Source organism: Ornithodoros turicata, chromosome 1 (assembly GCF_037126465.1).
Source record: "Ornithodoros turicata isolate Travis chromosome 1, ASM3712646v1, whole genome shotgun sequence".
Lineage (NCBI taxonomy): Eukaryota > Metazoa > Arthropoda > Arachnida > Ixodida > Argasidae > Ornithodoros > Ornithodoros turicata.
Genome location: NC_088201.1, coordinates 194307455 through 194329758, shown reverse-complemented (window position 1 = coordinate 194329758; position 22304 = coordinate 194307455). Strand labels below are relative to the sequence as shown.

General features: G+C 45.3%; 1 protein-coding gene across 1 annotated transcript in view; it reads right to left on the bottom strand.

Moving 5' to 3' along the window:
- Positions 1–22304, bottom strand: part of LOC135378915 (uncharacterized) — a 385731-nt gene that overhangs the window by 22605 nt on the left and 340822 nt on the right. Inside the window, exon 21 of the mRNA XM_064612080.1 lies at positions 12873–12947. Within this exon, the coding sequence (XP_064468150.1) occupies positions 12873–12947 (75 nt within the window). The remainder of the gene's footprint in view (positions 1–12872; positions 12948–22304) is intronic.

Sequence of the window (22304 nt, the reverse complement as noted above, 5' to 3'; positions counted from 1 at the left end):
TGCCGAAACGCACGACAGTCGGCGAGCTCATGCGGTTCCTTATGCAGGAGGCACATCACGTCCGACTTCTTTGAAGTATTTCCCTTGGTGGTACCGACCAAGCCGCCTTCCAGAGAGGTAACTTGGGTTCCGTGCACTGACACAGATGTCCTCTTGGAACCATGCGTAGTTGATGGTTTGTCCTTTATGCTTCTGTTGTCAACTACAGACCCGATTATGAAGCTTGGGTCATTCTTCGTTTTAGCTGTACTTCGGACGAAGCCCGAGAAGCCTGAGAAAGGCGGGAAAGACACGCGGTGCTCTTGCTTGTACTTGGATCCGAGGCTTATCCACTTCTCTTGCAAACCTAAGGGCAGCTTCGCTACGATGGGATTAACGCCGCGCGCCGTATCCAGATAAGACAGGCCAGGCACGTGCGGATCGGCCTTCGCAGATTCCAATTCTTGAAGCAAGTCTGCCAGTTCCCTGAGCCTCTCCATGTCAGTACTCGATACCTTTGGGAAATTCTCCAGCCTCCGAACAAGCGCATTTTCTATCGCCTCTGGGCTACCGTATGCTTCCTCAAGACGTTCCCAGGTTGATCGAAGGCCCATGCTTGGGTCCTCGATGTGCACGGATCTCAGCCTCCTAGCGTAGGCAGACGATTCGCTTCCTAGCCACTTCACCAACAGGTCAATCTCCTCTGTAGCTGATTGCCCTGGGTTCTCAGTGGCGTTCCGGAAAGCGGATTTCCATGACCTATAGTCCTGTGTCCAGTCGTGACCAGTTCCCGACGAAGAAGGTATTTAACGATGTCGCCCATGACCGGTGCTTGTTCCTGAGGCATAGGAACCCTTGCGTCCCCTGAGGGGTTGTCGTTGTGCTGTTGGGGGAATCCCCTAGCAGGGATGCACGGGACGTCGCATTGAAGCGACGCGAGGGTTGCAGCGTGTGCGGCGGACTCTCCTAGGACCAGTGACGTGCTCTGTGGTATGGTGTGGTGCAGAACGTAATCCCTAGTTCGCTCTGACGAGTCAACCAGCTCGACTTCAGGAGTTCGTGTGCCACCTTGTACGAGTGCTGCTTACAAAACCCTGGCTTGTGCTTCCGCTGCGGCAGCTTGTTTCTCTTTCTGCAGTGTCTCGAAGTCGGCTTCTATGCGGGCTTTTTCCAACTTCATTGATGCTTCCCGTTGGCTGTATGACGTGAGTGTACGTGCCGCTTCTGCATCTGCGCGAGCCCTAGCTGCTGCGACACTTGCTGAAAAACTGACGCTAGACTGCACAGAACGTCGTGAGGAACAAGATGAGCGTACCGAGTCCACGGAGTGCCGTGAACCCGTCTCACGCTGGCGATCGAGGCGTTCTTCAATTTCGTTGATTATGCCTCCTACGAGGTCATATCGGTCCTTGTCGATTTCCTTCTGAATATCTCGTTAGGTTAGGCTGTCCTCGACGTTAATCTTCACCAGAAACGTGGAATACCTTTCTGCCTGAAGCTTGTAACGCTTGTAGCAGGTGGCGGGTCTCCTCACCTCCTCGGGAGACGCTTCGGGCATGCAGATTTTCTCCAGCTCAGACTCTGTTTCCTCCCAAGCCTTTGCTAGCTTTGCACGGTGCTCATCCCTCTCGAGTTCGATGTTCTGTTGCGCCATTTCAGAGAGGACTACTCTACGTTTAGGCCTTGCGCCTTGCTGCTCTGCAGACGATGTTAGAGCCGTCTCTTCCAATCCGTTCGTCTGATTAGCAAGTGGGATACCATCGGTATCTTGTCTGGACATCGTGGAGTAGGCTAATGCTCAACCTTGATTGGTGTAAATCCCTTCGAACCTTCTGGCACGCGGATAGCAGGACAAGGGCACCAGCCGAGCGAAGCTTTTCGGATAGATTCTGTTTCTGCAGGTGCTGCTTCTGGACGAGGAGGTTCCTACGAAAACAGCGTCGAATGTGAAAGCTCACCCAAGGACGATGTGGCTGTATGTTGGCGCTGACGTGGACGCTGAGGTGCTTGATATGCCAACGTAGCCGACGACCCTTTAGTCTTTTCATTGTTCTGACTCCATCAGAACTCCAAGAAACTGACCAGTCAGAAAGTTAAACCTCGCAAAGAGGTGAAAAGACTGTGCTTATTTCACCCATAATAGATAGCAGAAAAAGAACGTCCGAACAGTATGCTCAAACATGGAGTAATGGGCGTGAGCTCTGAAGACAAAGATGAATGCATGACTAATACTAAAAATACTAAAATACTAAAAATGAAGTTAAATACAACAAACAATGCGCGAACAGGACAGAACACATTCTCTTCGCTATTACTTCATATTTATCATGTTCATCATGTTCATGTTTATCAGTGTAGTTTACCAAAATGCACGTGGTGCAGACTACATCACTGTGACCATTACTTGTTGAGGTTCATGAGCCACAAGAACTGCTGAATCGTATATGTGCTTCCTAACATGAACAGGAGCAGCAACAGCGAGCAATGGTAAAACAGTGCCAACAAACCTGGTTCCATTCCTTATTCTTCATTATTTTGGGGGGAAGAAAGCTTAAGTCTGCTTAGCGGTCAGGAGCCCTCGGACTACAGAATAGTGGACTGCGGGCCACATGCAACCCGTGTGTGTGAGACCTCTGATTAATCTGATCTTACACTGCTTCATCTTCATCCAGAAATATATAATGTACTCGGGAGCGCGTAGTACTTGTTTAGCGTTATAGCCAACACTACACAAGAAGAGCTTTATTTGGACTATGGTTGTGATGTCTAATCGTCACAGGCGATACTCTACCCTGTTTTAGTCTCTACTACCCTATACTCTATCCCATGCAGATTTGTGCTCTTACTCGAAAACTGTAATCGACTACCGTTACCAATTACTTGATTCCAAATGTAATTGAGTAACAAGTAGTAAAGTAACGCATTACTCCGGTCGTTACTCTGCATTCACGCAAATTATACGCGACTTTGTGTGCCTCAGAAAAGAAAAAAAAAAAAAAAGGTTCAACGTCGGAGAAACTGAAATAACTCGAAAAACAAAAACACGTAGAGCAAGTACATTTGCGTGCCACCTGTATTTATCGAAGACGGGACGGGAGGACGTTGACCCTATTTTGGGAGAACATTGCGTGGAACTTCTTCATGAGTCACTAAACCTTCAAAGCTTAAGATACCACCACACAGGTGTAGGAAGAGATTAGAGAGAGAGAGAGACCCTGAAACTCTACAACGTTATTACAATTACCTCCGCTTTCTATGGTAGAACGGCCCGACAAAGGCTAATGGCACTAGGGGGTTGGCATGGGGAGAACATTTGAAAGATCACTTAATCTCTGCCGGAAAAGTAATCAATTATAGAGTTATCGACTACTCAGAAAAGTAATTACCAGAGAAAGTACACTGTAACATAAAGTAACTGATTACTCGAAAAATTATTCAGAAAAGTAACAGATTACAAGTAACACAATTACGAGTAGGAAGGGAGTTGCCTCAGGACAGAAGCCGCCGATATTTCGAACAGAGACTGTTTTTCTTCTGGGCCCAGAAGAAGAACAGTCTCTGTTCGAAATATCGGCGGCTTCTGTCCTGAGGCAACTCCCTTCCTACATTCTACCGGTTCGCTGGATTTCTACCCATCTATAATTACGAGTAGCGCGTTAGACACAAGTCTAATCCCACGTCAGTCTTCATACTATGCCGTCATGGATTCATACAAATTGGTATTAGGTTATTGGAAATCTACAATGTAGATTGGAGACCCAGTTGAAAGGTAAGCTGCGATTCAACAAAGGGGCCGCATATCAAATCGCATTATCAAACCGCGTTCCTTTGTTTTGTTTCAGGCTTATCTAAACTTAGTTTTGATGAAGCTGAGGTTCTGCAATTTAGTTTTGTAGCACCTTACATTTTCATACATAACTATACTCCTGAAGACAACAAGTCCCGCATGATGCATTCGGTGCAACAATCACTATTTGTACGAATGTCGCCTCGGTGGAAATACTTTCAGCCGTTGGGTCGCGTCACGAGAATGTTTCCTGTCTACGCTGCGGGCGGCAGACGTGCGGTGTCTTTGAGAGATACCGATAGCATACGGCGAGTGCGTTTCAAAATGGGTTCGCGAATAGCTCATTTTCTTGTTGTTTTGTTCTCGTCGCTTATTTCCCTTTGTCACTCTTCAGCCAATCAGGTTTTTCGTATCTCCGGGACACAACACCTGACCTGGGACTTTAAAGCCCCAGGTCAGAGTTTTCTCTTCAGACCTCTGTTTTGATGCAATCAGGTAGACGTGCTGTACGTATTACAGTGACTTATGTGTTAACTTACTAATTCCATTACTTTAATGCACATCAAGCATGTGCTGGTGCCTTAATTTCTTACATCAGTCTCGGTTGGAATGTACTGTCGCTCCAAATAACACGTGAAAGACTTTTGAAACCTAAGCACTCAAAGCACACGGACCTATATTGACTTGTTCATGTGTCTCACATCACGTATGTGGCTCAACTGAATAGTTTGATTGTACTGAAATCTAAACTAGATACATAAAGTACACAGAAGCTACAGTCGCTTGTACGTGTACCCCATCTGACACGTCTATCATGTATCTCACTCAACTGAAAGTCAAACTAACGGGCTTACAGCGAACACATTTTAGTGTAGAGAGCCTATGCTCACAGTACAAAACATTTCTGATGTAGCGGCCGGTGGATAGCGATGAGGATGGACACGCGCCTGGAGCACCCGCTCCTGAGTTCCACCGGTGCGGCCATGGAGATAGGACACCGTCATCTCCTCTCCGTGGCATACGATCATCGCCTGTCGGGACTCATGTAGAGTGACACCAACTCCTCTACACTGCTACCTTTGTAATAGAAAAAGCTGGTTCCCGGCCCCCCTTTAAGAGATCGCGCAATTGAAAATAGCCCCTCCACATCTCCTCAACCTCCTTCTCAAAAAGTTTTCGTCACCTCACTTCACCTCACCTCAATCTCTCCTTTGATTATTTTTCCTCGCCTCACCTGACCTCGATGTGCGTGAGGTGAGGCTGAGAGCACCCTCACCCTCATTTGCCCTCGTGAGGATGCCCACCTCTGGTGCCCGGTAAGGTGATTGTTCATTTCTTGCAAGGTTTTCATCAATGTGATTCTATGGAGCAATATTTGAACTGGATAAAGTGTACGGCAGTTTGCTTCCCCGTTGAACTCACACAGTAACATGCTATGGTAGGCGTGCATTCAGCTTTTATGTGGTTCGCTGGGCGATATCTATGTCAGTCCCTATTGGAAAGACGTCCTGATGTTACCCCAGAAATCCTGAGGTTACCTTGGGATATCTTGAGGTTGTCTGGCGTTGCCTCGGAACTGTCCGCGGTTCTTCTGAGGTTACATCCAGAAATCCTGAGGGTCTACCTCAGGATCTCAGACCGGACTGTGGTTCTTCTAAGGTTACCTCAAGAAATTCTGAGGTTGCGCCTCATGGCCTGAGACGTCGCTTTAGCTCTTTTGAGGTAACCTCAAGAAATTATGAGGTTCTACCTCAGAACCCCACACCTCGCTCTGGTTCTTTTGAGGTTCCACCTCAAGACCTCAGACCATGCAGTAGTTCTCCTACGGTTACCTCAGCGAATATTGAGGTTCACATAGGGCCTCACACGTTGGTACACCTTACAGCCTTGGGAGGTTTTGTGGAAATTTCTCAGGGGACCTTTTCGTTGGAGAGGTTCGCAAGTTTTTTTTTTTTTTAGTAGGTTCTAGTTTGGTGAGTTGTAATTCAATTTTGTTACCTTCATTAAATTGGCAACGTTAACTAAGCCTACACCAAACCGTAACGCCAAAACGTAACATTTCATAAGTGTCATCCACATAAACCACCAGGAAGGCATAAATTCAAATATATTCAGTTATAAATGAAAGCTCTGATAGCATAAAGCGCCCACAACTTGTATACCAATACGAACGTTATAGAAAAATCACAATGAAAGAATTGCTAAAAAGCAAGCGAGCTGGAGAGTATAATTCATATCACTAAAACCGAGACTAACTACGAAAACAGAGACACTGCCCGCGTGCGTCTGCTTACGTAGCTCTCTTACGTAGTCTCGGGGGTTTCGGTAACACGCAAACAGAAATCGCATTATTCGAATGAACAATACACTACATATTTTCGCATGACCACCCATCTGAAAACACAATAAGCGCAATATAGGGTAAACCGTAGATTCACACGTGAATTTATATTAGAGTCTAGAATTGATATATAAAATTGCAAGCGGGAATTACTGCGCTACTTTCTTCATCTATGAGGTTCAAACAGGTTGGCGTACGCCACAATGAAACGTTGTGCAAAGAATCTACAAATGATGGAAGATTTCGTTCCGTTTAGATTTGACACAAGATAAACAAGAACAAAGACGCGGGAAACATGCGTCGGTGTCGTTTGTACACCTCCACTCAGTGGCTTCGCTGCAGCCATGCATCCCTATTTCTCCCTCATTTTGCTTGGAGGCCGTACACTAAGTTCCCGCTTTTGTAAAGCGGTTCGTGCGGAATCGCCTCCTTTTCCTTAGGGTAGTTACGCGGCAGCTTCCATGGCATGCGTGTGTATTTACTTCGTCCTATGTGCGGCTTATTAATAAGGTGCCATGATGATGTGTGTATACGTGAGGCCCTTGACGACATTAATGTTGTTGCTCCTGTGAGCGACGTGTGAAATTTCTCTGAACACAACGATGACACAAATTTCAACCGGAACACGGGATATCCAGTGCACGCTATTTTCCGGAAGGAGGGCGAGAAAACCCGTATAAGCTTCCTTCTGGAAGGTAAGTGAAGGAAATTTCCTTGTATATAGTTTTTGCCGTATGTGTGTGTCTGTGTGTCTTCTTTCAGAGGAAAAAATATGCTTGAATGTCTTGTGAATGGAAAGTGACACTTTAGAAGTTCATGTAACTTTGAATTTCTAGTACTTGTGATATTGTATTTTCAGACTCCCTGCGATGCATGTCATACAGATTACATGTGGCGTGATAGGCACTGAGGATACCGCCAAGGCCTGCAGCGAACGAAAGCGGATAGGAAAACCATGAAAGTGTGAGCCGGAACCGCAACAAACGCGGTATAATGTGAGTGTCTACATATCTTGAACGGTATACTATCCTCACCAAATTTCTGTCCTTCTGTAGCTTTTCTTTCGACAACGTGCCTGAGGGTGCTGCTCACCAGACTGTTCATCCCCCTGGTTTGACAATCATTTGTAGTTATTTTTTTCTTGTTGAAAACGCATACGCATATCCTTGGTATGCATAGAGCTACTAAGCGTATTTGAAGACTCTAGGTATGTATGTGGTCACAACCGTCTACGTTTTGAGTATGGAAATTTACCGTAATGGACTTAGTTTTGTCACTGCGGGGAGCAAATTACTTTCGTAGATGCAGACATGTTCACTCAATTTGGTAATCACTATTTGGTAGTTCATGTACTATTTTGTATTATCTCATTGGTTATCGTACCTGAACTGAAGTTTATATCTAGATGCATACCTCCAGTGCTTCAAGAGCAAAGCGGAGGAAGGCGAAGAAGCGGGAAAGAAATGAAGAGAATTGCGACACTGAACGAGAAATTAAAGTGTCTGAAGAATATTTAGAACCTGATGACCCAATAAATTGGTAACGAAGTAATGATTCAGTTACTTTTTAAAAAATGGTAATAGTAACGAAATCAGTTACAAAAACTGGTAAGTCGTTACTGACGTTACTCGTTCCTTTTCTTCAGCGCGGGGCTGGGGCAGATTTCGCCACTCCGTGTGGCGCAATGCGTGACCCACGACCACGTGTGACTCAAAGTATTATTGCAGTACCCCGCTGCATATGTTTGGAAGTGCGTCTTTTCTCTTGTTTCCGTAATCTCCAACCAACACTCCTCCCCAAGAATAGGGATCAGTTGTACTATGGCTACAAACAACGCGTTTTGACTTCTAGCCTTTTCTTGTCTTTGCTAAGCTTCTCAGCGCCCTAAATTATGACGCAGCCCCTCGTCTGTTTTCTGGGAACCGTTGGTGATTGGTCCCACGAAATTTTCTTGTGTTTTTATATTCTCCGATAACCCCACTTCGGAAAGAAGGGAGAACGTCCAGGCAAGCTGATATAGACTCAGGGTAAGAGGCCGAGAGAAACGGAACACGAAGGACGGACGACAAATTCTCAGACTCAGCAAAAGGCTTATTACAATGACCCAGACTATATATCCGAGACGCGACGCAGAGAGTGACCAAGACAAAACTAAGGACCACGTTGCCACGTGTGGCGATCTCAGTAGACCCACTAGGTAACTCACGTCATAAATTAACTCAGTTATATAATTACTCAATTAAGTTACTCACGTCACGTAAATTCATGTCAGACCAGTGATTAGCTTCAGACAGTATTAGCGTCTTCTGAAGTGCAATTTCTCATTAATAAATAGATGAAGTGAAGTGACGGCACGTTTGCAGGCTCTTGAAACTATGCGGCGGTAACGTAAAAGTAACTCGTTACTTGTGAGTAACGAGAACTCGTTGCTTTACCCAGAGCCCCAAGCTATTAGGCAACCCCAGGACCTCATGCTCTGAGGCAACCTCAAGACCTCAGATGTCCCATAATACCTCAAGACCTCAGGCTCTGAGGTAACGTCAGGAATTATTTTCAATAGGTGTGTGATGTTGGTACCCGTTCTGCCAAGCACAGCTCGCATTAATCCAGTCAGGGACAAGCACCCTCACTGTAGGCGATGGAGAGATACACGGTGGAGGCCTGCATGTCGATAATTTTGAAATTTTGAACGTAGCCTGGCCAAAACAGTAAATTGTGAACTACTCTACGAAGATCGAGAATAATGTGCGTCCCGGTAACTCGGTAAACGCACGAGAGACGACAGAAACAGACCGTCCGTGCGACCTGTAAGTCTATTTTCCTTTCAGAAGACTGACATTTGACAGCACTCTCAAACGGCAACCTAAAAGCATCATGCAGAAATTGTCCTTTAGGATCAACGGGGCTTTCCAACAGCCGTTATGATTCAAAACCAGTGTTGCAACCGCCACCAAAACTAAGTAACGAGTTACTGCTATGCGCTACTGGTTATAGAAAAGTAACACAATACTAGCGTCGCTACATATTTGAACAAGTAACGGATACACCAACCGCTCCCAAATCAAAGTAACCTAAATACTATACCGCCACTCATCCGCTACCGTACCGTTCTCTATGCAACACCATACCGTGGGTATGTCGTTGTCGATGTTGTCTAAAGACGTTGAATTTTTGTTGAAGTTTTGTTTCCTCCTTTTCATGCGGGACAAGGTATACCACTACCTACAGCCAATATATCTTATTTCGAGTTGTCTTGACCTTGCGATGATGAGCATGTAAAACATCACTTAACGCACATCGCACATCTGTGCATCAAATGCTTTTCTCGTCGCAATGTTTGAAGCACAACACGATTTCTCTGCATTGGTATTATTTTGTCCGAGATATCCACGGATCGCAACCTCAAACTCTTGAGTCTTCTTCCTGTCGACGGATAGATCACTACGTTCAAGTGGCGCAGCGAAAGCGACCACACCACCACGACAGGGGCGGATCCAGGTCCTCGGTTTGGGGGGGGGGGGGCGGTTCCTTTGTTGAAGCTTGTAGTGGGGCAGGGAAGAGAGGGAAACCTAATGTATAAACTGACGTCTTGAGGGCGATCGCCCCTCCCCCCCCCCTTGAAGCATACCCTAGCCTGTGTCTGAACTGCGGGGTGAAGGCCACATTGAGACGAAGTCGACGCAGAAGGGAGGAGACACAGCGGGGCAAACGGCCTGTGAGAGAAAACGACAAAGTTGCATCTACGGTGTGCAACAAGGACCTGTCTGTAAAATCCCAGCGATATTGTTGGGATGCCATTGGTTGGATCATCGCCGACAAGAATGCCCTCCTGTCACCACGGGTCAACATATTCGGGATCATTGTCTGGCAGCAGCAGCCACCCTGTCAGCCTCTTCATTTCCGCTTAGTCCACAGTGACCTGGGATCCACTGAAAAGTGATGGAGTGACCTTCGTCGCACAGACGCTGAAAGTCGTTGAGGATGTCCGTGACAATTGGAGCCAATGTACCTCGTGCACCCATGCTCTCTATGCACTGCAGGGCTGCCCTGGAGTCCATGTGTACCACCCACGTTCGTGGAGCCTCGCGCAGAGCATACGGCAGGAACGACAAGATCCCGTAAAGCTCTGCGGACGTAGACGAAGTGCAGTGTGCCAGGCGATACCCGTGAGACACCTGGACCGAGGAACTTACAGGTGCACAGGACCCGTCGGTGTAGACGGCAGTAGTAGTGTGCTCAGCGTATACGCTTAACAACATGTCCAACACCATTTTTCGAAGGACTGACGCTGGCACTTGCTTTTTTACGTTCAGTCCCGGAATGCCGGGTGAGATCGAGGGCAGTTGGAGAGAACACGGGGGAGACGGAGATACTGCTGGCTTTGCTACAAACTAGGGAAATTTAAGCTTTCCTTCTCAAACGACTTTGTAGAGGTTGCCCTGCTTGGACCAATAAAGTTTTGTTAGCAATGGTTGACGGCGGTGATGAGCTATAAGGCGTAAATAGTGACGTGCAGTCCCCCACGTTCTGAGGACTTCAATTGGTATTTCGTGAGTTTCGTTTTGACCATCAGCTTTTCCGCTGCTCTGGGCTATTACACTATTGTATTGCACTACCATTAAGCAGAACTACATTTACTTTTCAAACCACGACCGATCAAACGGCACCTTTCTCCATACCCTCCTTCGCTCCACTTCTCATGTTTGCGACGTGTTTCATTTTTACTGCTCACAAGTAAAGGGAAATGTTGGGCGCTTGCTTAGTCACATATCCCTCATATAGTGCTACACAACTGGCATATTCCATTCCTGCTTCATCCTTCCGCATGGCGCCTCCTCTCTGAAGAGTAGACGGCGTAGCACGTGCGTGAGGCCCTAGCGGCGGCCCTCACAAGGACAATTGTGCTTCTATCTGTTAAAAAAGACGATGAAATCATATCTACTATACGTCCTCGTTTGACTGCTAGGTGAAAATTTGCGAAATCCATGATGTGGTGACCGATGTGTCCTCATTCGGGGATTGAGAGGCACTTGAACACTCATGCTGACTTCTTTTACGTCTGAACCGCTTTTCTTGCGTAGCGGTTACGGCTATTATTTTTTTGGGGGGTCTGCTCCGGTTCGGGTTCAACAGTGTCATAAAAATTGCGGTTCGGGTACGGGTTCGGTTCCGGCAAAAATAACGGTTCGGGTTCGGTTCGACACCCTGGGCAGACGATCCGTAAAGGAGCCTTATGTTGCCCTTGCGCCATCTAGTTCGTACGCCTTCATTCTGTAACACCATTACTAGAGTTCTCATGACACCAAAACGTGTATATGTGTCACAGTGTTTTATAGATTTGGATCGAGACTCATTTTGTGATACTGAGATGCTTTAACCTACACTTGAGCATTGTTAGAAGCGGTGTGGTTCGGGTCGGATGGTGTTGACGCAAGTACTCCGTTTTGAACAATTTTACACATGGCGCCGCTACCGTATTCGGTATTTCTTTTCAGTAAGGGAGTAGCGATCGCGTTAGATTTTAAATTGGTAAAAGGAGAAGTATTTCCACTACAAATACGGGTAGCGGCGGACTCTCTCAGCCACCGGTACTTTTCATATTAGTGAAGACATGGAACAATACTATATAATATTTGTAGGTTTACGTCGCGAAACAACTGAGATCATGAGCGACGCCACAGCAGACGGTGTGTGGGTTGCTTCTACGTGCGTTGTTGTGGGTTCTTTAACGTGCGATGAAAGCTCATCACACGGCACCCTATATTTAACGTCCCTCGCGGAAGGCGGGGTGTCAAGCAACTTGTACCCTGCCACCAAGCTGCAGGAGTCCTCGGCCGGGTTCGAGGACATGGAACACAGAGAGAAAAAGTGAGATAACGACAAAGCAGAATTTCTTCTTGTCATTCACTTTAGTTAATTGTTAATCAGGCAGGCTGATTTGACGATCCTCGTCAATTTCACTAACTTTTATAAGCTAATCGGAATCCAATAGTGAGGAATATAATGATTGGTATTCTGCCCATTTTCTAACCACTTAGACACGTATGTATAACAGTCTGCGTAATGTTGACTACGAAGCTATAGTTTTCGTCATACAATCAGTTGTAAAACTATATAGTGCGACTGCGTTAATAGCATACACATTTAAAACTGTGTTTTCGAGTTTTACTGTTTGGAGCAGATAAGCAAAGCGTCATGTCTTTTGGAACAGAAATACGAAAATATATCGGAAACACAGTGAAATATCGCTATATTCGCTCACTGCACTCCAAAGGTACCGCCGACTTTTCTTTAAGGTGTTATGCATCGGGTGAAGCATTTCTGGAGAGACAGAACTACCAAGGCTTACACAGGTTGCCGAACTCCGGTGTAGTTCCGTTCTTACATTACGTACGTTAAACTGTGGGTATATGAGCTACACAAAATGAAAAGAAAAAGAAAAAAAGCATTATCCAGGAGTCAGTGTACGCCAACATGCTTATTAATACTCTGCGATTTTGCTTGGTGGTGCTACATAGCGTCTCACATGGGTGTTAATGACTTGATGCATTTAGATTTGAAATTTTCAATGTGGGTAACGTTTAAGGTATTTATCAAAGACGAGACCATCGAATCTACATTCCGACTGAATGTCGAAGTTATGACTATTCGTCTTATATGTTGGCTCAGAAAGCATTCCTATCTCGCTGGAGAAAGGCACAAACACACACACAGTGTCAGCACGACAAGCCTTGAATAACAGAGAAACAATTTAAAGAGACAAACCTCTTCCCTCCATATTTTTATCTCCTGATTCTCCTTTCCAACATTCTCTTCGGCCTCCTTCCGCTTTTTCTCCATCTGAAAATGTGATGAAAAATTTAGGTAAGTGCTAATCTCAGCACTGCATCAAATCAACCATAGACAGGCTGTCGGGTGATTGTTATGTGACAATTGGTGGCTTCACTTCGCAAGACATGTGTCCATGAGTGACGCTACAGTTGTCGGCCTCTGGATTAACTTTGCATACGCCGTACTCTGCGCTGAGCTTTCGGCGTGCTTTCACGTTCCCCGTTGAAGACGACGTGTCTGAGCAACCTGTAAGCTCCTCTGGTGTCGATCTCCCGACCTTGACATCACATGTGGCACACGTACCGCCACCGAGGTCGGTTCGGATGATCGTGTGCCATGACCATCAGAACTCAGAAGACGCGCTCAGATTGGGGTGTTCTGTGCATGGGAATTGTATCTTGTCAGACGTTTCTTGGTTCCCTCAATAAATATCATCGATCGCGTATACCATCTATTAGGTGTTGCGATAGGTGGCACAAGGTAAATGTAAAACTGGTAGCGAAAGCCGACGACAACTCCAAAGGAGACCTAAGGACGAGGCTAACTTACAGCTCAGCTACACCGATTTTCGATTGTTAGAGTATGGAATGGTACTCACACGATGTGTTCATAAGTGAACACTGATTATGTGTGCAAAGTAGTTATCCCAAACTCCTCGCGGTTTTTTGAAAAGGTGAATTTTTAGTTTCGCTGACATTCCGTCTTGTGGCCCGCAAACCCTGTGTTGACGACACATTCGTGGTCTGCCCGTGCTCCGTCTTTGCATGACATTTGGCTTGGTTTCTTCCGCAAAGCCGGCCAGTTCCTTGTGCCGAGCCGTTTGTTGCGCAGATTGATATTGGGGAAGTGATAAACACTTTGCTATTAGGAAGCCAGTATATTACTGGACTTCACTGAACCCACGAGGAACGTGAGTTTTGCTTGCTTCGACTGCAAGGCATTTGCTAGGCCAGTACAGACTTCCTAGTGTGATTCGTGTTCTGTGCTGCATGCCGAGAATGCGCGAGCGTTTTGCTCCCGTCTGCAAGAACACTTCAGCATGCAGTTCCAATATTTCAAACCACAACTTTGCGAAAGGCGAAAGAAAAAGTTATTGACTGCAACAATCGGTTACAACTCCGACTGGGTGCCACCTTCGAAAGCAGCGATTTGATCTCTTCATTTGGCTGATACGAATGTTACGGAAGCAACGCGCAACTTGTTTCTCAAGAAGCCGAAGATGTCTCGTCCGGGATGCTGTGCCAACCTTATCTGCGGCGGGAGATTGCAGAGGCAGGACTAGGCAAGTCATACGGTGAGGCAGGTGAGTCATACGGTGCAAATGCCGCCACAGAGAAAAGAAAAATACGCCATATGTCAATTACTGCTTGATCCTTTAGAGATTAGGCCCTAGAGGGTGTATTCTCAGTACGGATTTGGAATTGCCTTATTTGTTAAATGATTTCGCAGGCATTTTGGCACCACCGAAAAGCTTGCACTCCACGTCTCAACTATCGCAGTCGGAGTTTCAAGCCGAAAGCTGTCATCAGTGCCAACCAGACGCCCCTTCAAAGTTCATCTGTTTTTGTGGACGGAACAGTGACGCCTGGTACTGAGACATTTCATTTTCTGATGAATCAGGCGCATTGCATCATTTGTGCTTGACTTCTTGTGTTGGTATACCCTTGCTGTTGCTCGCTAGTTTAGAGCAACAATGCCTGAGGTGTTTGTGTTCTTACTTCAGCGCTTTCAGAGTACATCTAAGCAGTATCATCGTACCATATACAATGCAGCACATCTCGTGTATTTTGAGTAAGGTATAAATTAAAATGTTGGCTCAGCTGTTGTATTTTGGTCAGAAATAAGGTGTTCTTCCAAAGCCCTCAAGGGCAGTTCAAGCAGTCTCATGTGTGCAACAGCACATACCTTTTCCCAGTTTTGAGTAAGGAAAATCGAAATATTCCAGTTCATGTGTTTTGGTCATAAATTATGTTTTTCAAAACGTTTCATGATTACATTCAAACAACATCATGTGTGCAACAGTAGATTATTTTTCCCAGGTGAGGTAAGGTACATCTGTCCGCTGGTGTGTTCCGGCAATGCAGCAGTAGCTTGTGTTGCATTGAAGTGGTATCATGAATACAAAAACTTGTTTTATGCCTTTCTGTAGCTGCTGTACTAATATTATGAGTACGGAGACATATCTCAGTAAATCTGAATAACTCTGAAATCGGTGCTCTCGTTGGTTGACCACCTACGAAATTTTAAGAGAAGGACCACCTAGATGGTGCTACCTATCGTCGGCGTTTCTCTTCGGACGGAGCCACCCCTATGCTCTACGGTCTCCCCAAGATACACAAGCCAGGATGCCCCTTGAGGCCTATTGTCTCGTTCGTTGGGTCACCAACATACAACCTATTCAAATACTTGGTGGAACTCATAGCTCCGGTCACCGGTAACAACAGCGTGACGGTTCGCAATCCGAAGGAGTTTGTAGAGTTGGTCAAGACGCAAGTTCTCAACGAAAATGAGGTTATGGTATCCTTTGATGTGGTGTCTCTGTTCATCAACGTTCCTAAAGACCTTGCGGTACAGGTGGCGGAGGCACGACTACGCCAGGACAGCAGCCTGTCAACTCGAACATCGCTCACAGTTGAAGAGGTGGTTATTCTTTTGAGGTTTTGCCTCAGTCAGACGCACTTCAACTTCAACGGCAGGACTTACCCCCAGATCGAAGGTTGTCCCATGGGTAGCCCCGTGTCAGTCACTTTAGCTAATCTTGTCATGGAGCATATTGAAGAAACTGCAGTGGAACGATTTCCCCACCCGGTCAAGTTCTATCGCCGCTACGTCGACGATACGTTCGTGATTCTCAACAATGACCACGTTGATGAGTTCCACTCGGTTCTAAACAGCACTGCGCCATCGACCAATTTCACTTACAAGATGGAACAGAATGGCAAGCTTCCTTTCTTGGATGTGTGTGCGCCCCGATAGCTCGGGAGTAATTCAAACATGTGTCTACCGAGAGCCTTGTGATACCGGTAGTTTCCTCGGTTTTGACTCACACCACCCCACGGAGCACAAACGGAGTGTAGTACGAACGTTATTTCACCGATCTGAACAGTTATCATCCTGCACTGAGTTACGAGCTTCTGAGAACGCGACGATCGCCGATTATCTGGACAAACGTGGCTACCTACGCAGGTTTATCGAGGACACCCGCAAACGCATGCAAGCATCTGAACCGCAGGACGGGAACCGCACCCGCCAGACACGCGTTGTCATCCCCTATGTCAAATGCGTTTCTGAATCTATCGGCCAGGCTTTGCATCCGTTGGATATCAGGACTACGTTCAAACCGCATGTTAAACTTCGAAGTCTCATATCGAAACCGAAGGAACCCCCCCCCCCCCGGAAGACCAGTCTGGAGTAGTCTAGAAGGTACAATGTCAAGACTGTAACACGTGCTACGTTGGCGAGACAGGCAGGAAACGATACACTCGTTTCAAAGAACATAAGCGGGACATAAAGAGCGCGACGCACGCCACAGGTTTAAGACGCAGCTTACAGACCATTGTTGGGACATGTGACATTGTTTCGACTTCGACAACGCGGTGACCTTAGCTCGCGAACAAAGATGGGGACCCAGAAAGCTTCTAGAGTCGTGGCACATACCTGGTGACCCCTCGGATTGTAGCAAAAACCGTGGCCCCATTCTCGAACAATACTCCCATCTACTTAAATAGCGACCGGTTGTATAACCTCTCATTCAGTTTGGCACTGATGATGTCCGTCGCATGACGGACGAAACGTCTGAGTAAAGCTTGTTATTTTGTTAGGTTAAGTCGGAGTTCTCTACTTTTTTGTCCAGTTACATCGTCTCACGGCTTTTGAAGTGGTTTTACAGGTTTCCCAGCTCATTTTAATCCATTGGTCACTCAATTTAATCCAAGCGCTACCGAATTTAATCCAAGTAACACGTGTAAATGTATTCCGTGTGTATTCAGTGATGTCATGACTGAGACTTTCATGATTTCGCCTATGTAACATGAGTTTATGACTACAACCCCTCGATTTTGCAGTGTCATGCCGTGTTTTATAACTGCTTTTTGTCGTTATGCCATTTCATGACTATTTATTAATATGCGCCATGAAGCAATTTTGCGGGACTATTGCTGCTTCACAGTCATGCAGTGCTTAGTGACTGCATTTTGCATTATGACATTCCATAACTATTTCAAACTCTGTTCTATGGCTCAATTTTATGGAACCACCGCTGCTTCAACAGTGTCATGCACTGTTTAATGACTTCTAGATGTCATTATCACATTTAATTAATGTTTTCATGACATGTGCCGTGAATCGATTTTATGGGATTGCAATCGTTTCGAATAGTGTTATAGAGTGTTTTATCACTGCCAACAGTCATTACGACACTCCATGACTATTTTCATGGTATGTGCCATGAATCAATTTTATGGGACTACCAGTCTTTCAAACGGTGTCATACACTGTTTTGCAGTTACCGAGGGGCATTATGACATTCCATGAGCATTTGATGATATGTACCATGAATCGATTTCATGAGACTTCCACTGCTTCAAACAGAGTTATGCAGTGGTTTGTGACTACCGACGGGCATTATGACGTTCCGTGACTATTTTCATGGTATGTGCCATAGATCGATTTTATGGCACTACCGCTGCTTCAAACACTGCCATAGAGTGGTTTGTGACAACCGACAGCCATTATTACGTTCCATGGGTATTTTCATGATATGTGCCATGAATCGATCTTATTGTGCTACCGCTGTTTCAAACAGTGTCGTACAGTGTTTTATGACTACCGACGGTCATTATGACATTACATGACCACTTTCATGATATGTGCTATCAATCGATTTGATGAGTCTACTGCTGCTTCAAATAGTGTCATACAGTGTTCTATGACTGCCGACGGTCATTATGACTTTCAATTACTGTTTTTATGATATGTGCCATGAATCGATGTTATGGGACTACCGCTGTTTCAAACAGTGTCACAGTCTCTTATGGCTGCCGACGATCAGTATGACGTTCAATGACTATGTTCATGATATGTGCCATTAACCGATTTTATGGGACTACCGCTGCTTCAGACAGGATAACAGAGTGGTTTGTGACTACTGAAGTTCATTATGACATTTCATGACTAGTTCCACGAATCAATTATATAGCACTACCACTGTTTCACATAATACGTTCACTACGTTCACATAACTACGTTCACATAATCCCCTCCACACTCTAACAAAGCAGCCATTCACTCCGGCCGTAGAAGCCCGTACGGAACCTTTCTTCCCTCCGGGCTGTTGACCCACAATTCACATGAACCTTTAAACACGTTACACCTAACCCTTTAAAGGGTCTCTGACCAGAAGCTGGAGAGCCTTTTCCGCAGTGGCTACCGATAGAATACACAAAAGCAACTTCACATACGAAAATGCATGCCTCAACACCTCGTAGTTTTCGTAAACTCGAATTTTGAACATCGCGGTTCACGCCGACGCTGGCACACCTAGCGTCAAACCAAGAAAACGTACGCATATATAGAAAACTCATCTGGTCATCCCACTGGGATGACGTCAATCGCCCATGCAATCAGCGCGCAGAATGCCGTCACGTGATCGAGCACTACAAGAACAACTTTCAGCAAGAACCAACATTTTTACGTCGATATACTGTTGTCACAATGTCTGGAAATAAAAAGCATGTATATACTTCGAAATCTACGACCTGTTTTATAACTGCGATAATCCAATTAGCGACTTCCGTGGAAAGAGGAACTAGCTACGAGGCTACGAGCTACGACCACTTTCGGGATCCAGCGCGCTATTTCACTGCGTTAGCGTAGTGTGTGTATTTCCAAGTTTTCTTTATTTATATCCTTTGGAACAACGACCAATTTATCGAGGTACAGCCCTTACTTCATTTGACGTGCCTCGGTTGTGTCGTCAAAGCGAGATTTCTCGGCGGGCATTCAGTTCCATACGATACTGCGCGTTCAACCGCAGCGGCAGGATAATACCGCGGCGGATTTTGCCAATCATATTTGAAGAATGCAGACTATGAGACGGACTCCTCAGTTTGAGTACAAAGAACCTCCCCCTACAGCAGTCCGCAGTGCTTTCCTTGAATCAATCTTCCAAGACTGTTGGATCTGGACGTGACGAGGTTAGTGTCTTCTGTATAATTTATACAGTGATTATACTCTCCTTGTGAGAATTACGTTGTGGCATGCAGATGTTAGGAGATCATTTACGCAACAAAGAAAAATACGGATTAAAGAAAATTGAAGTTTACGCACTAAATCAAAAGATTACTGTACAATTCCGAGTGTTGTTGAATGCAGCCATGCCAATGCAGTAAGCAACATTCACAGTACGTAAAATGAAGATGTGTATTCCGCATCTAGATGGAACATTATAATTGTCACAGCAGTGTGCACCAATGTAGTTCATGACTTCCTTGGGCAAGATGTGTAACCAAATGTTGGAAATACAAGGCAGGGATCAGGTACAAGTTTTCTTCTATTTGTTTTCCTTATAATATGCAGCATGCTGCACATAGTAAAGAAGGGTTCTGGATTCTAAACCAACGCAGTTGAAATCCTTAGTTTACCCCAAGCTGTACTATTGTTGTCTAATCTGGGGAAACACTACAGAGGGCAACTACGATAAAATTGCAGTGCACAAAAAAAGAAAGAATGCCTGGTATACGACAACCATGTCTACAGGTTGTCTACAGGTGCAATGTGCTGGACCCTCGTTGCAAAGAGGCCCAGCAGGGGTGCCACTACAATCCATCCATCCAGCCCCTCAGTTCCTTCAAGACATGCAAAATACAGTAGACAAAGGGTTCACTTGGAAATCAGACATTTACACAAAATTGCCTTGCAAATTCAGGATCTTTTAGCGCCACCCCAAACACTTGCCATTACGGTATGAAATCTATCACTGTACCACCTTACAAGGTTCCACTGCTACGGACCAACTACAGAGATCAGCAGAAACTGTTCCTCTTCCGAACAATTTTTTTTTCAGCCGATTGGAAATGGCCTTCCTGTGTCCAGTTTCAAAAGAGAGTTACACAAACTTGTTGAAGTGTTATTAGAGACAGTCCACTGTGTTATGTATTTGTGTGTGTGTGTGTGTGTGTGTGAAAATGTGAACAGCTCGGTGCAATTGTGTATTTTATTTATGTGGTTGCGATTTGATGGATGCGCGTAGTGGTAATATCTCAGTTATCGCATTTATATGGCTTTTTTTAACAATGTTAGGGTGATGACTTCATGGAAGTGGAAGGAACAGGAGAGGAAGACATCTGGCAATGGTCATGACAGCTGTCCGTCAGGTACGGGACCAATTTCTTTTAGAAATGTGGTATATAGCGTGAAGTCGTTACTAACCAAAAGTTTTTTGTTCCCTTTAAAGGAATCTACAGGTGGTGAGCACGCGTAAGGAATTGACATATCTCAATACAACTTAGACCTGCCTGTTGCACATGAGATGTGTGACTCTACTTACACACACAAGCTTCTGCAGGTTCGATGCATGTATATTTTGAAACATGAAAGACAGAGTGCTAAAAATATACAGTCAAACCTCGCTTTACGAACACCCTTCGTTTCTCAAAAAATCGTTCGTAAATCGAGGTATTCGTAAATCGAGGTCCGAGGAGTGCAGTGCACAAATACCTCACAAAAACACGGGAACTTCTTCTTCTCACTTCTTCTTCTACGGGAAATTAATTTGAATAAGTTTTATTTTTGAAAATACTGCGTAATTGTGCTTTGCACCATACTTTCTGCAGGGTCTATCCTGTTTAGAAGAGATGACAGAAGTCTGACATTTGACTCATCCACCCGGTCCTCAAAGTACCGTATCGCGTGCGGATGAGACTGTTTCCAACGGCAAATATTGCGCTTGTCACCGGCTGTCAGGACTGAACGCCTTCTCTTGGAACGGCAAGATGTTTCCATCTCGGAGACTCACAACCGTTCGGCTGTAAACGCCTGAATTATTCTTTCAGGAAATGGTGAATCATGTTTGTGGAACGTAGCGACGTTGGGACATTGTATGTTTGACCTTGGCTGCATGTACTGAGGAACTTTCATTATCCTCCGGTCCATTGGCCGGTCCTCGGTACGTTCATAACGCCCGTTCGTATATCGAGGTCAGAATGGCTTGGCTACTTTGGGTGCGTTCCCTAATAATCCGTTCATAGTTCGGATATCGAGGGTTCGTAAAACGAGGTCAAAATACACGGAAAAAGTTTGGTTCCCTGTGGAGCCGTTCGTAAGTTGAGGGAATTCGTATATCGAGGGTTCATAAAACGAGGTCCGACTGTATCTGAGGTGAAAAATTGAGCAGTTCACTGCAGTAATTCTATTGATTTATTTTCAGCATTTTGGGAAAAATATAGTGATGGCAAGATTACCTGTGTTGTACTGCCAGACCATCTGCTATTGGAGTTCCATGTCCCAGTTATTATATATAATAGCTGCTTGAGGTTATTACATATTTATTATGCAAGTTTTGTGCCTGTGAGTTCCTGTAAATGTGCTCTGCGGTGATCATACTGGACAGAGAGCTATGCCTGTATAATAACAGTGACTAATGTTCTCCTGCCCATAAACCTATTCCTAGGGTACATCTGCACCCTTGGAAGTCACTGGAGAGGCGTGTTAGCTTAGCTCAATTGGTAAGGGCCCTGGATCGGTAATACAGAAGATGTGGGTTCAAGTCCTACTACTGGCTAACCTTTCCAGTGACTGCCTTCTTTTATCATTCATTTCTTAGGCACTTGAAGCTTTGTATGTATTTGCCTTTTCTATGTGTTCCAGTCTCAGAACATCAACTGCCATGTTCAAAAGAAGTGGAATATGCCTCTGCAATCTGGAACCCATCCCAACATCTCTTAATCAACAAAGTAGAATTTGTACAGAACCACACGGTTTGTTGCTCATGATTATCATCCTTTTTCCAGCGTCTCAGCCATTAAAGTCAAACTCTTTCTTACTCCTTTGATTACCAGATGAAAGGTATCAGGCCTGGCATTCTTTCATATGTTATATTACAGTCACACTCCTCCCCACCCCACTTACTGTCAATCCCTTCACAAGTTACTTCCAAGACTTGATGACTCGCACAAAGTACTTGCTCCACCTACACAAACAAAAAAATTCCTCTACTCTCCGCACCAGCTGATGGTGTCACACTGGAATGACGTTCCTGCCCACATAGCATCATAACAAAATGTATCGTCATTTATTTCCAAGTGCTAGGATCGTTTTCAGATCGAATGAATTTCTTTGTGGTGAGTGAACGAATTTTGTTTGCATCAT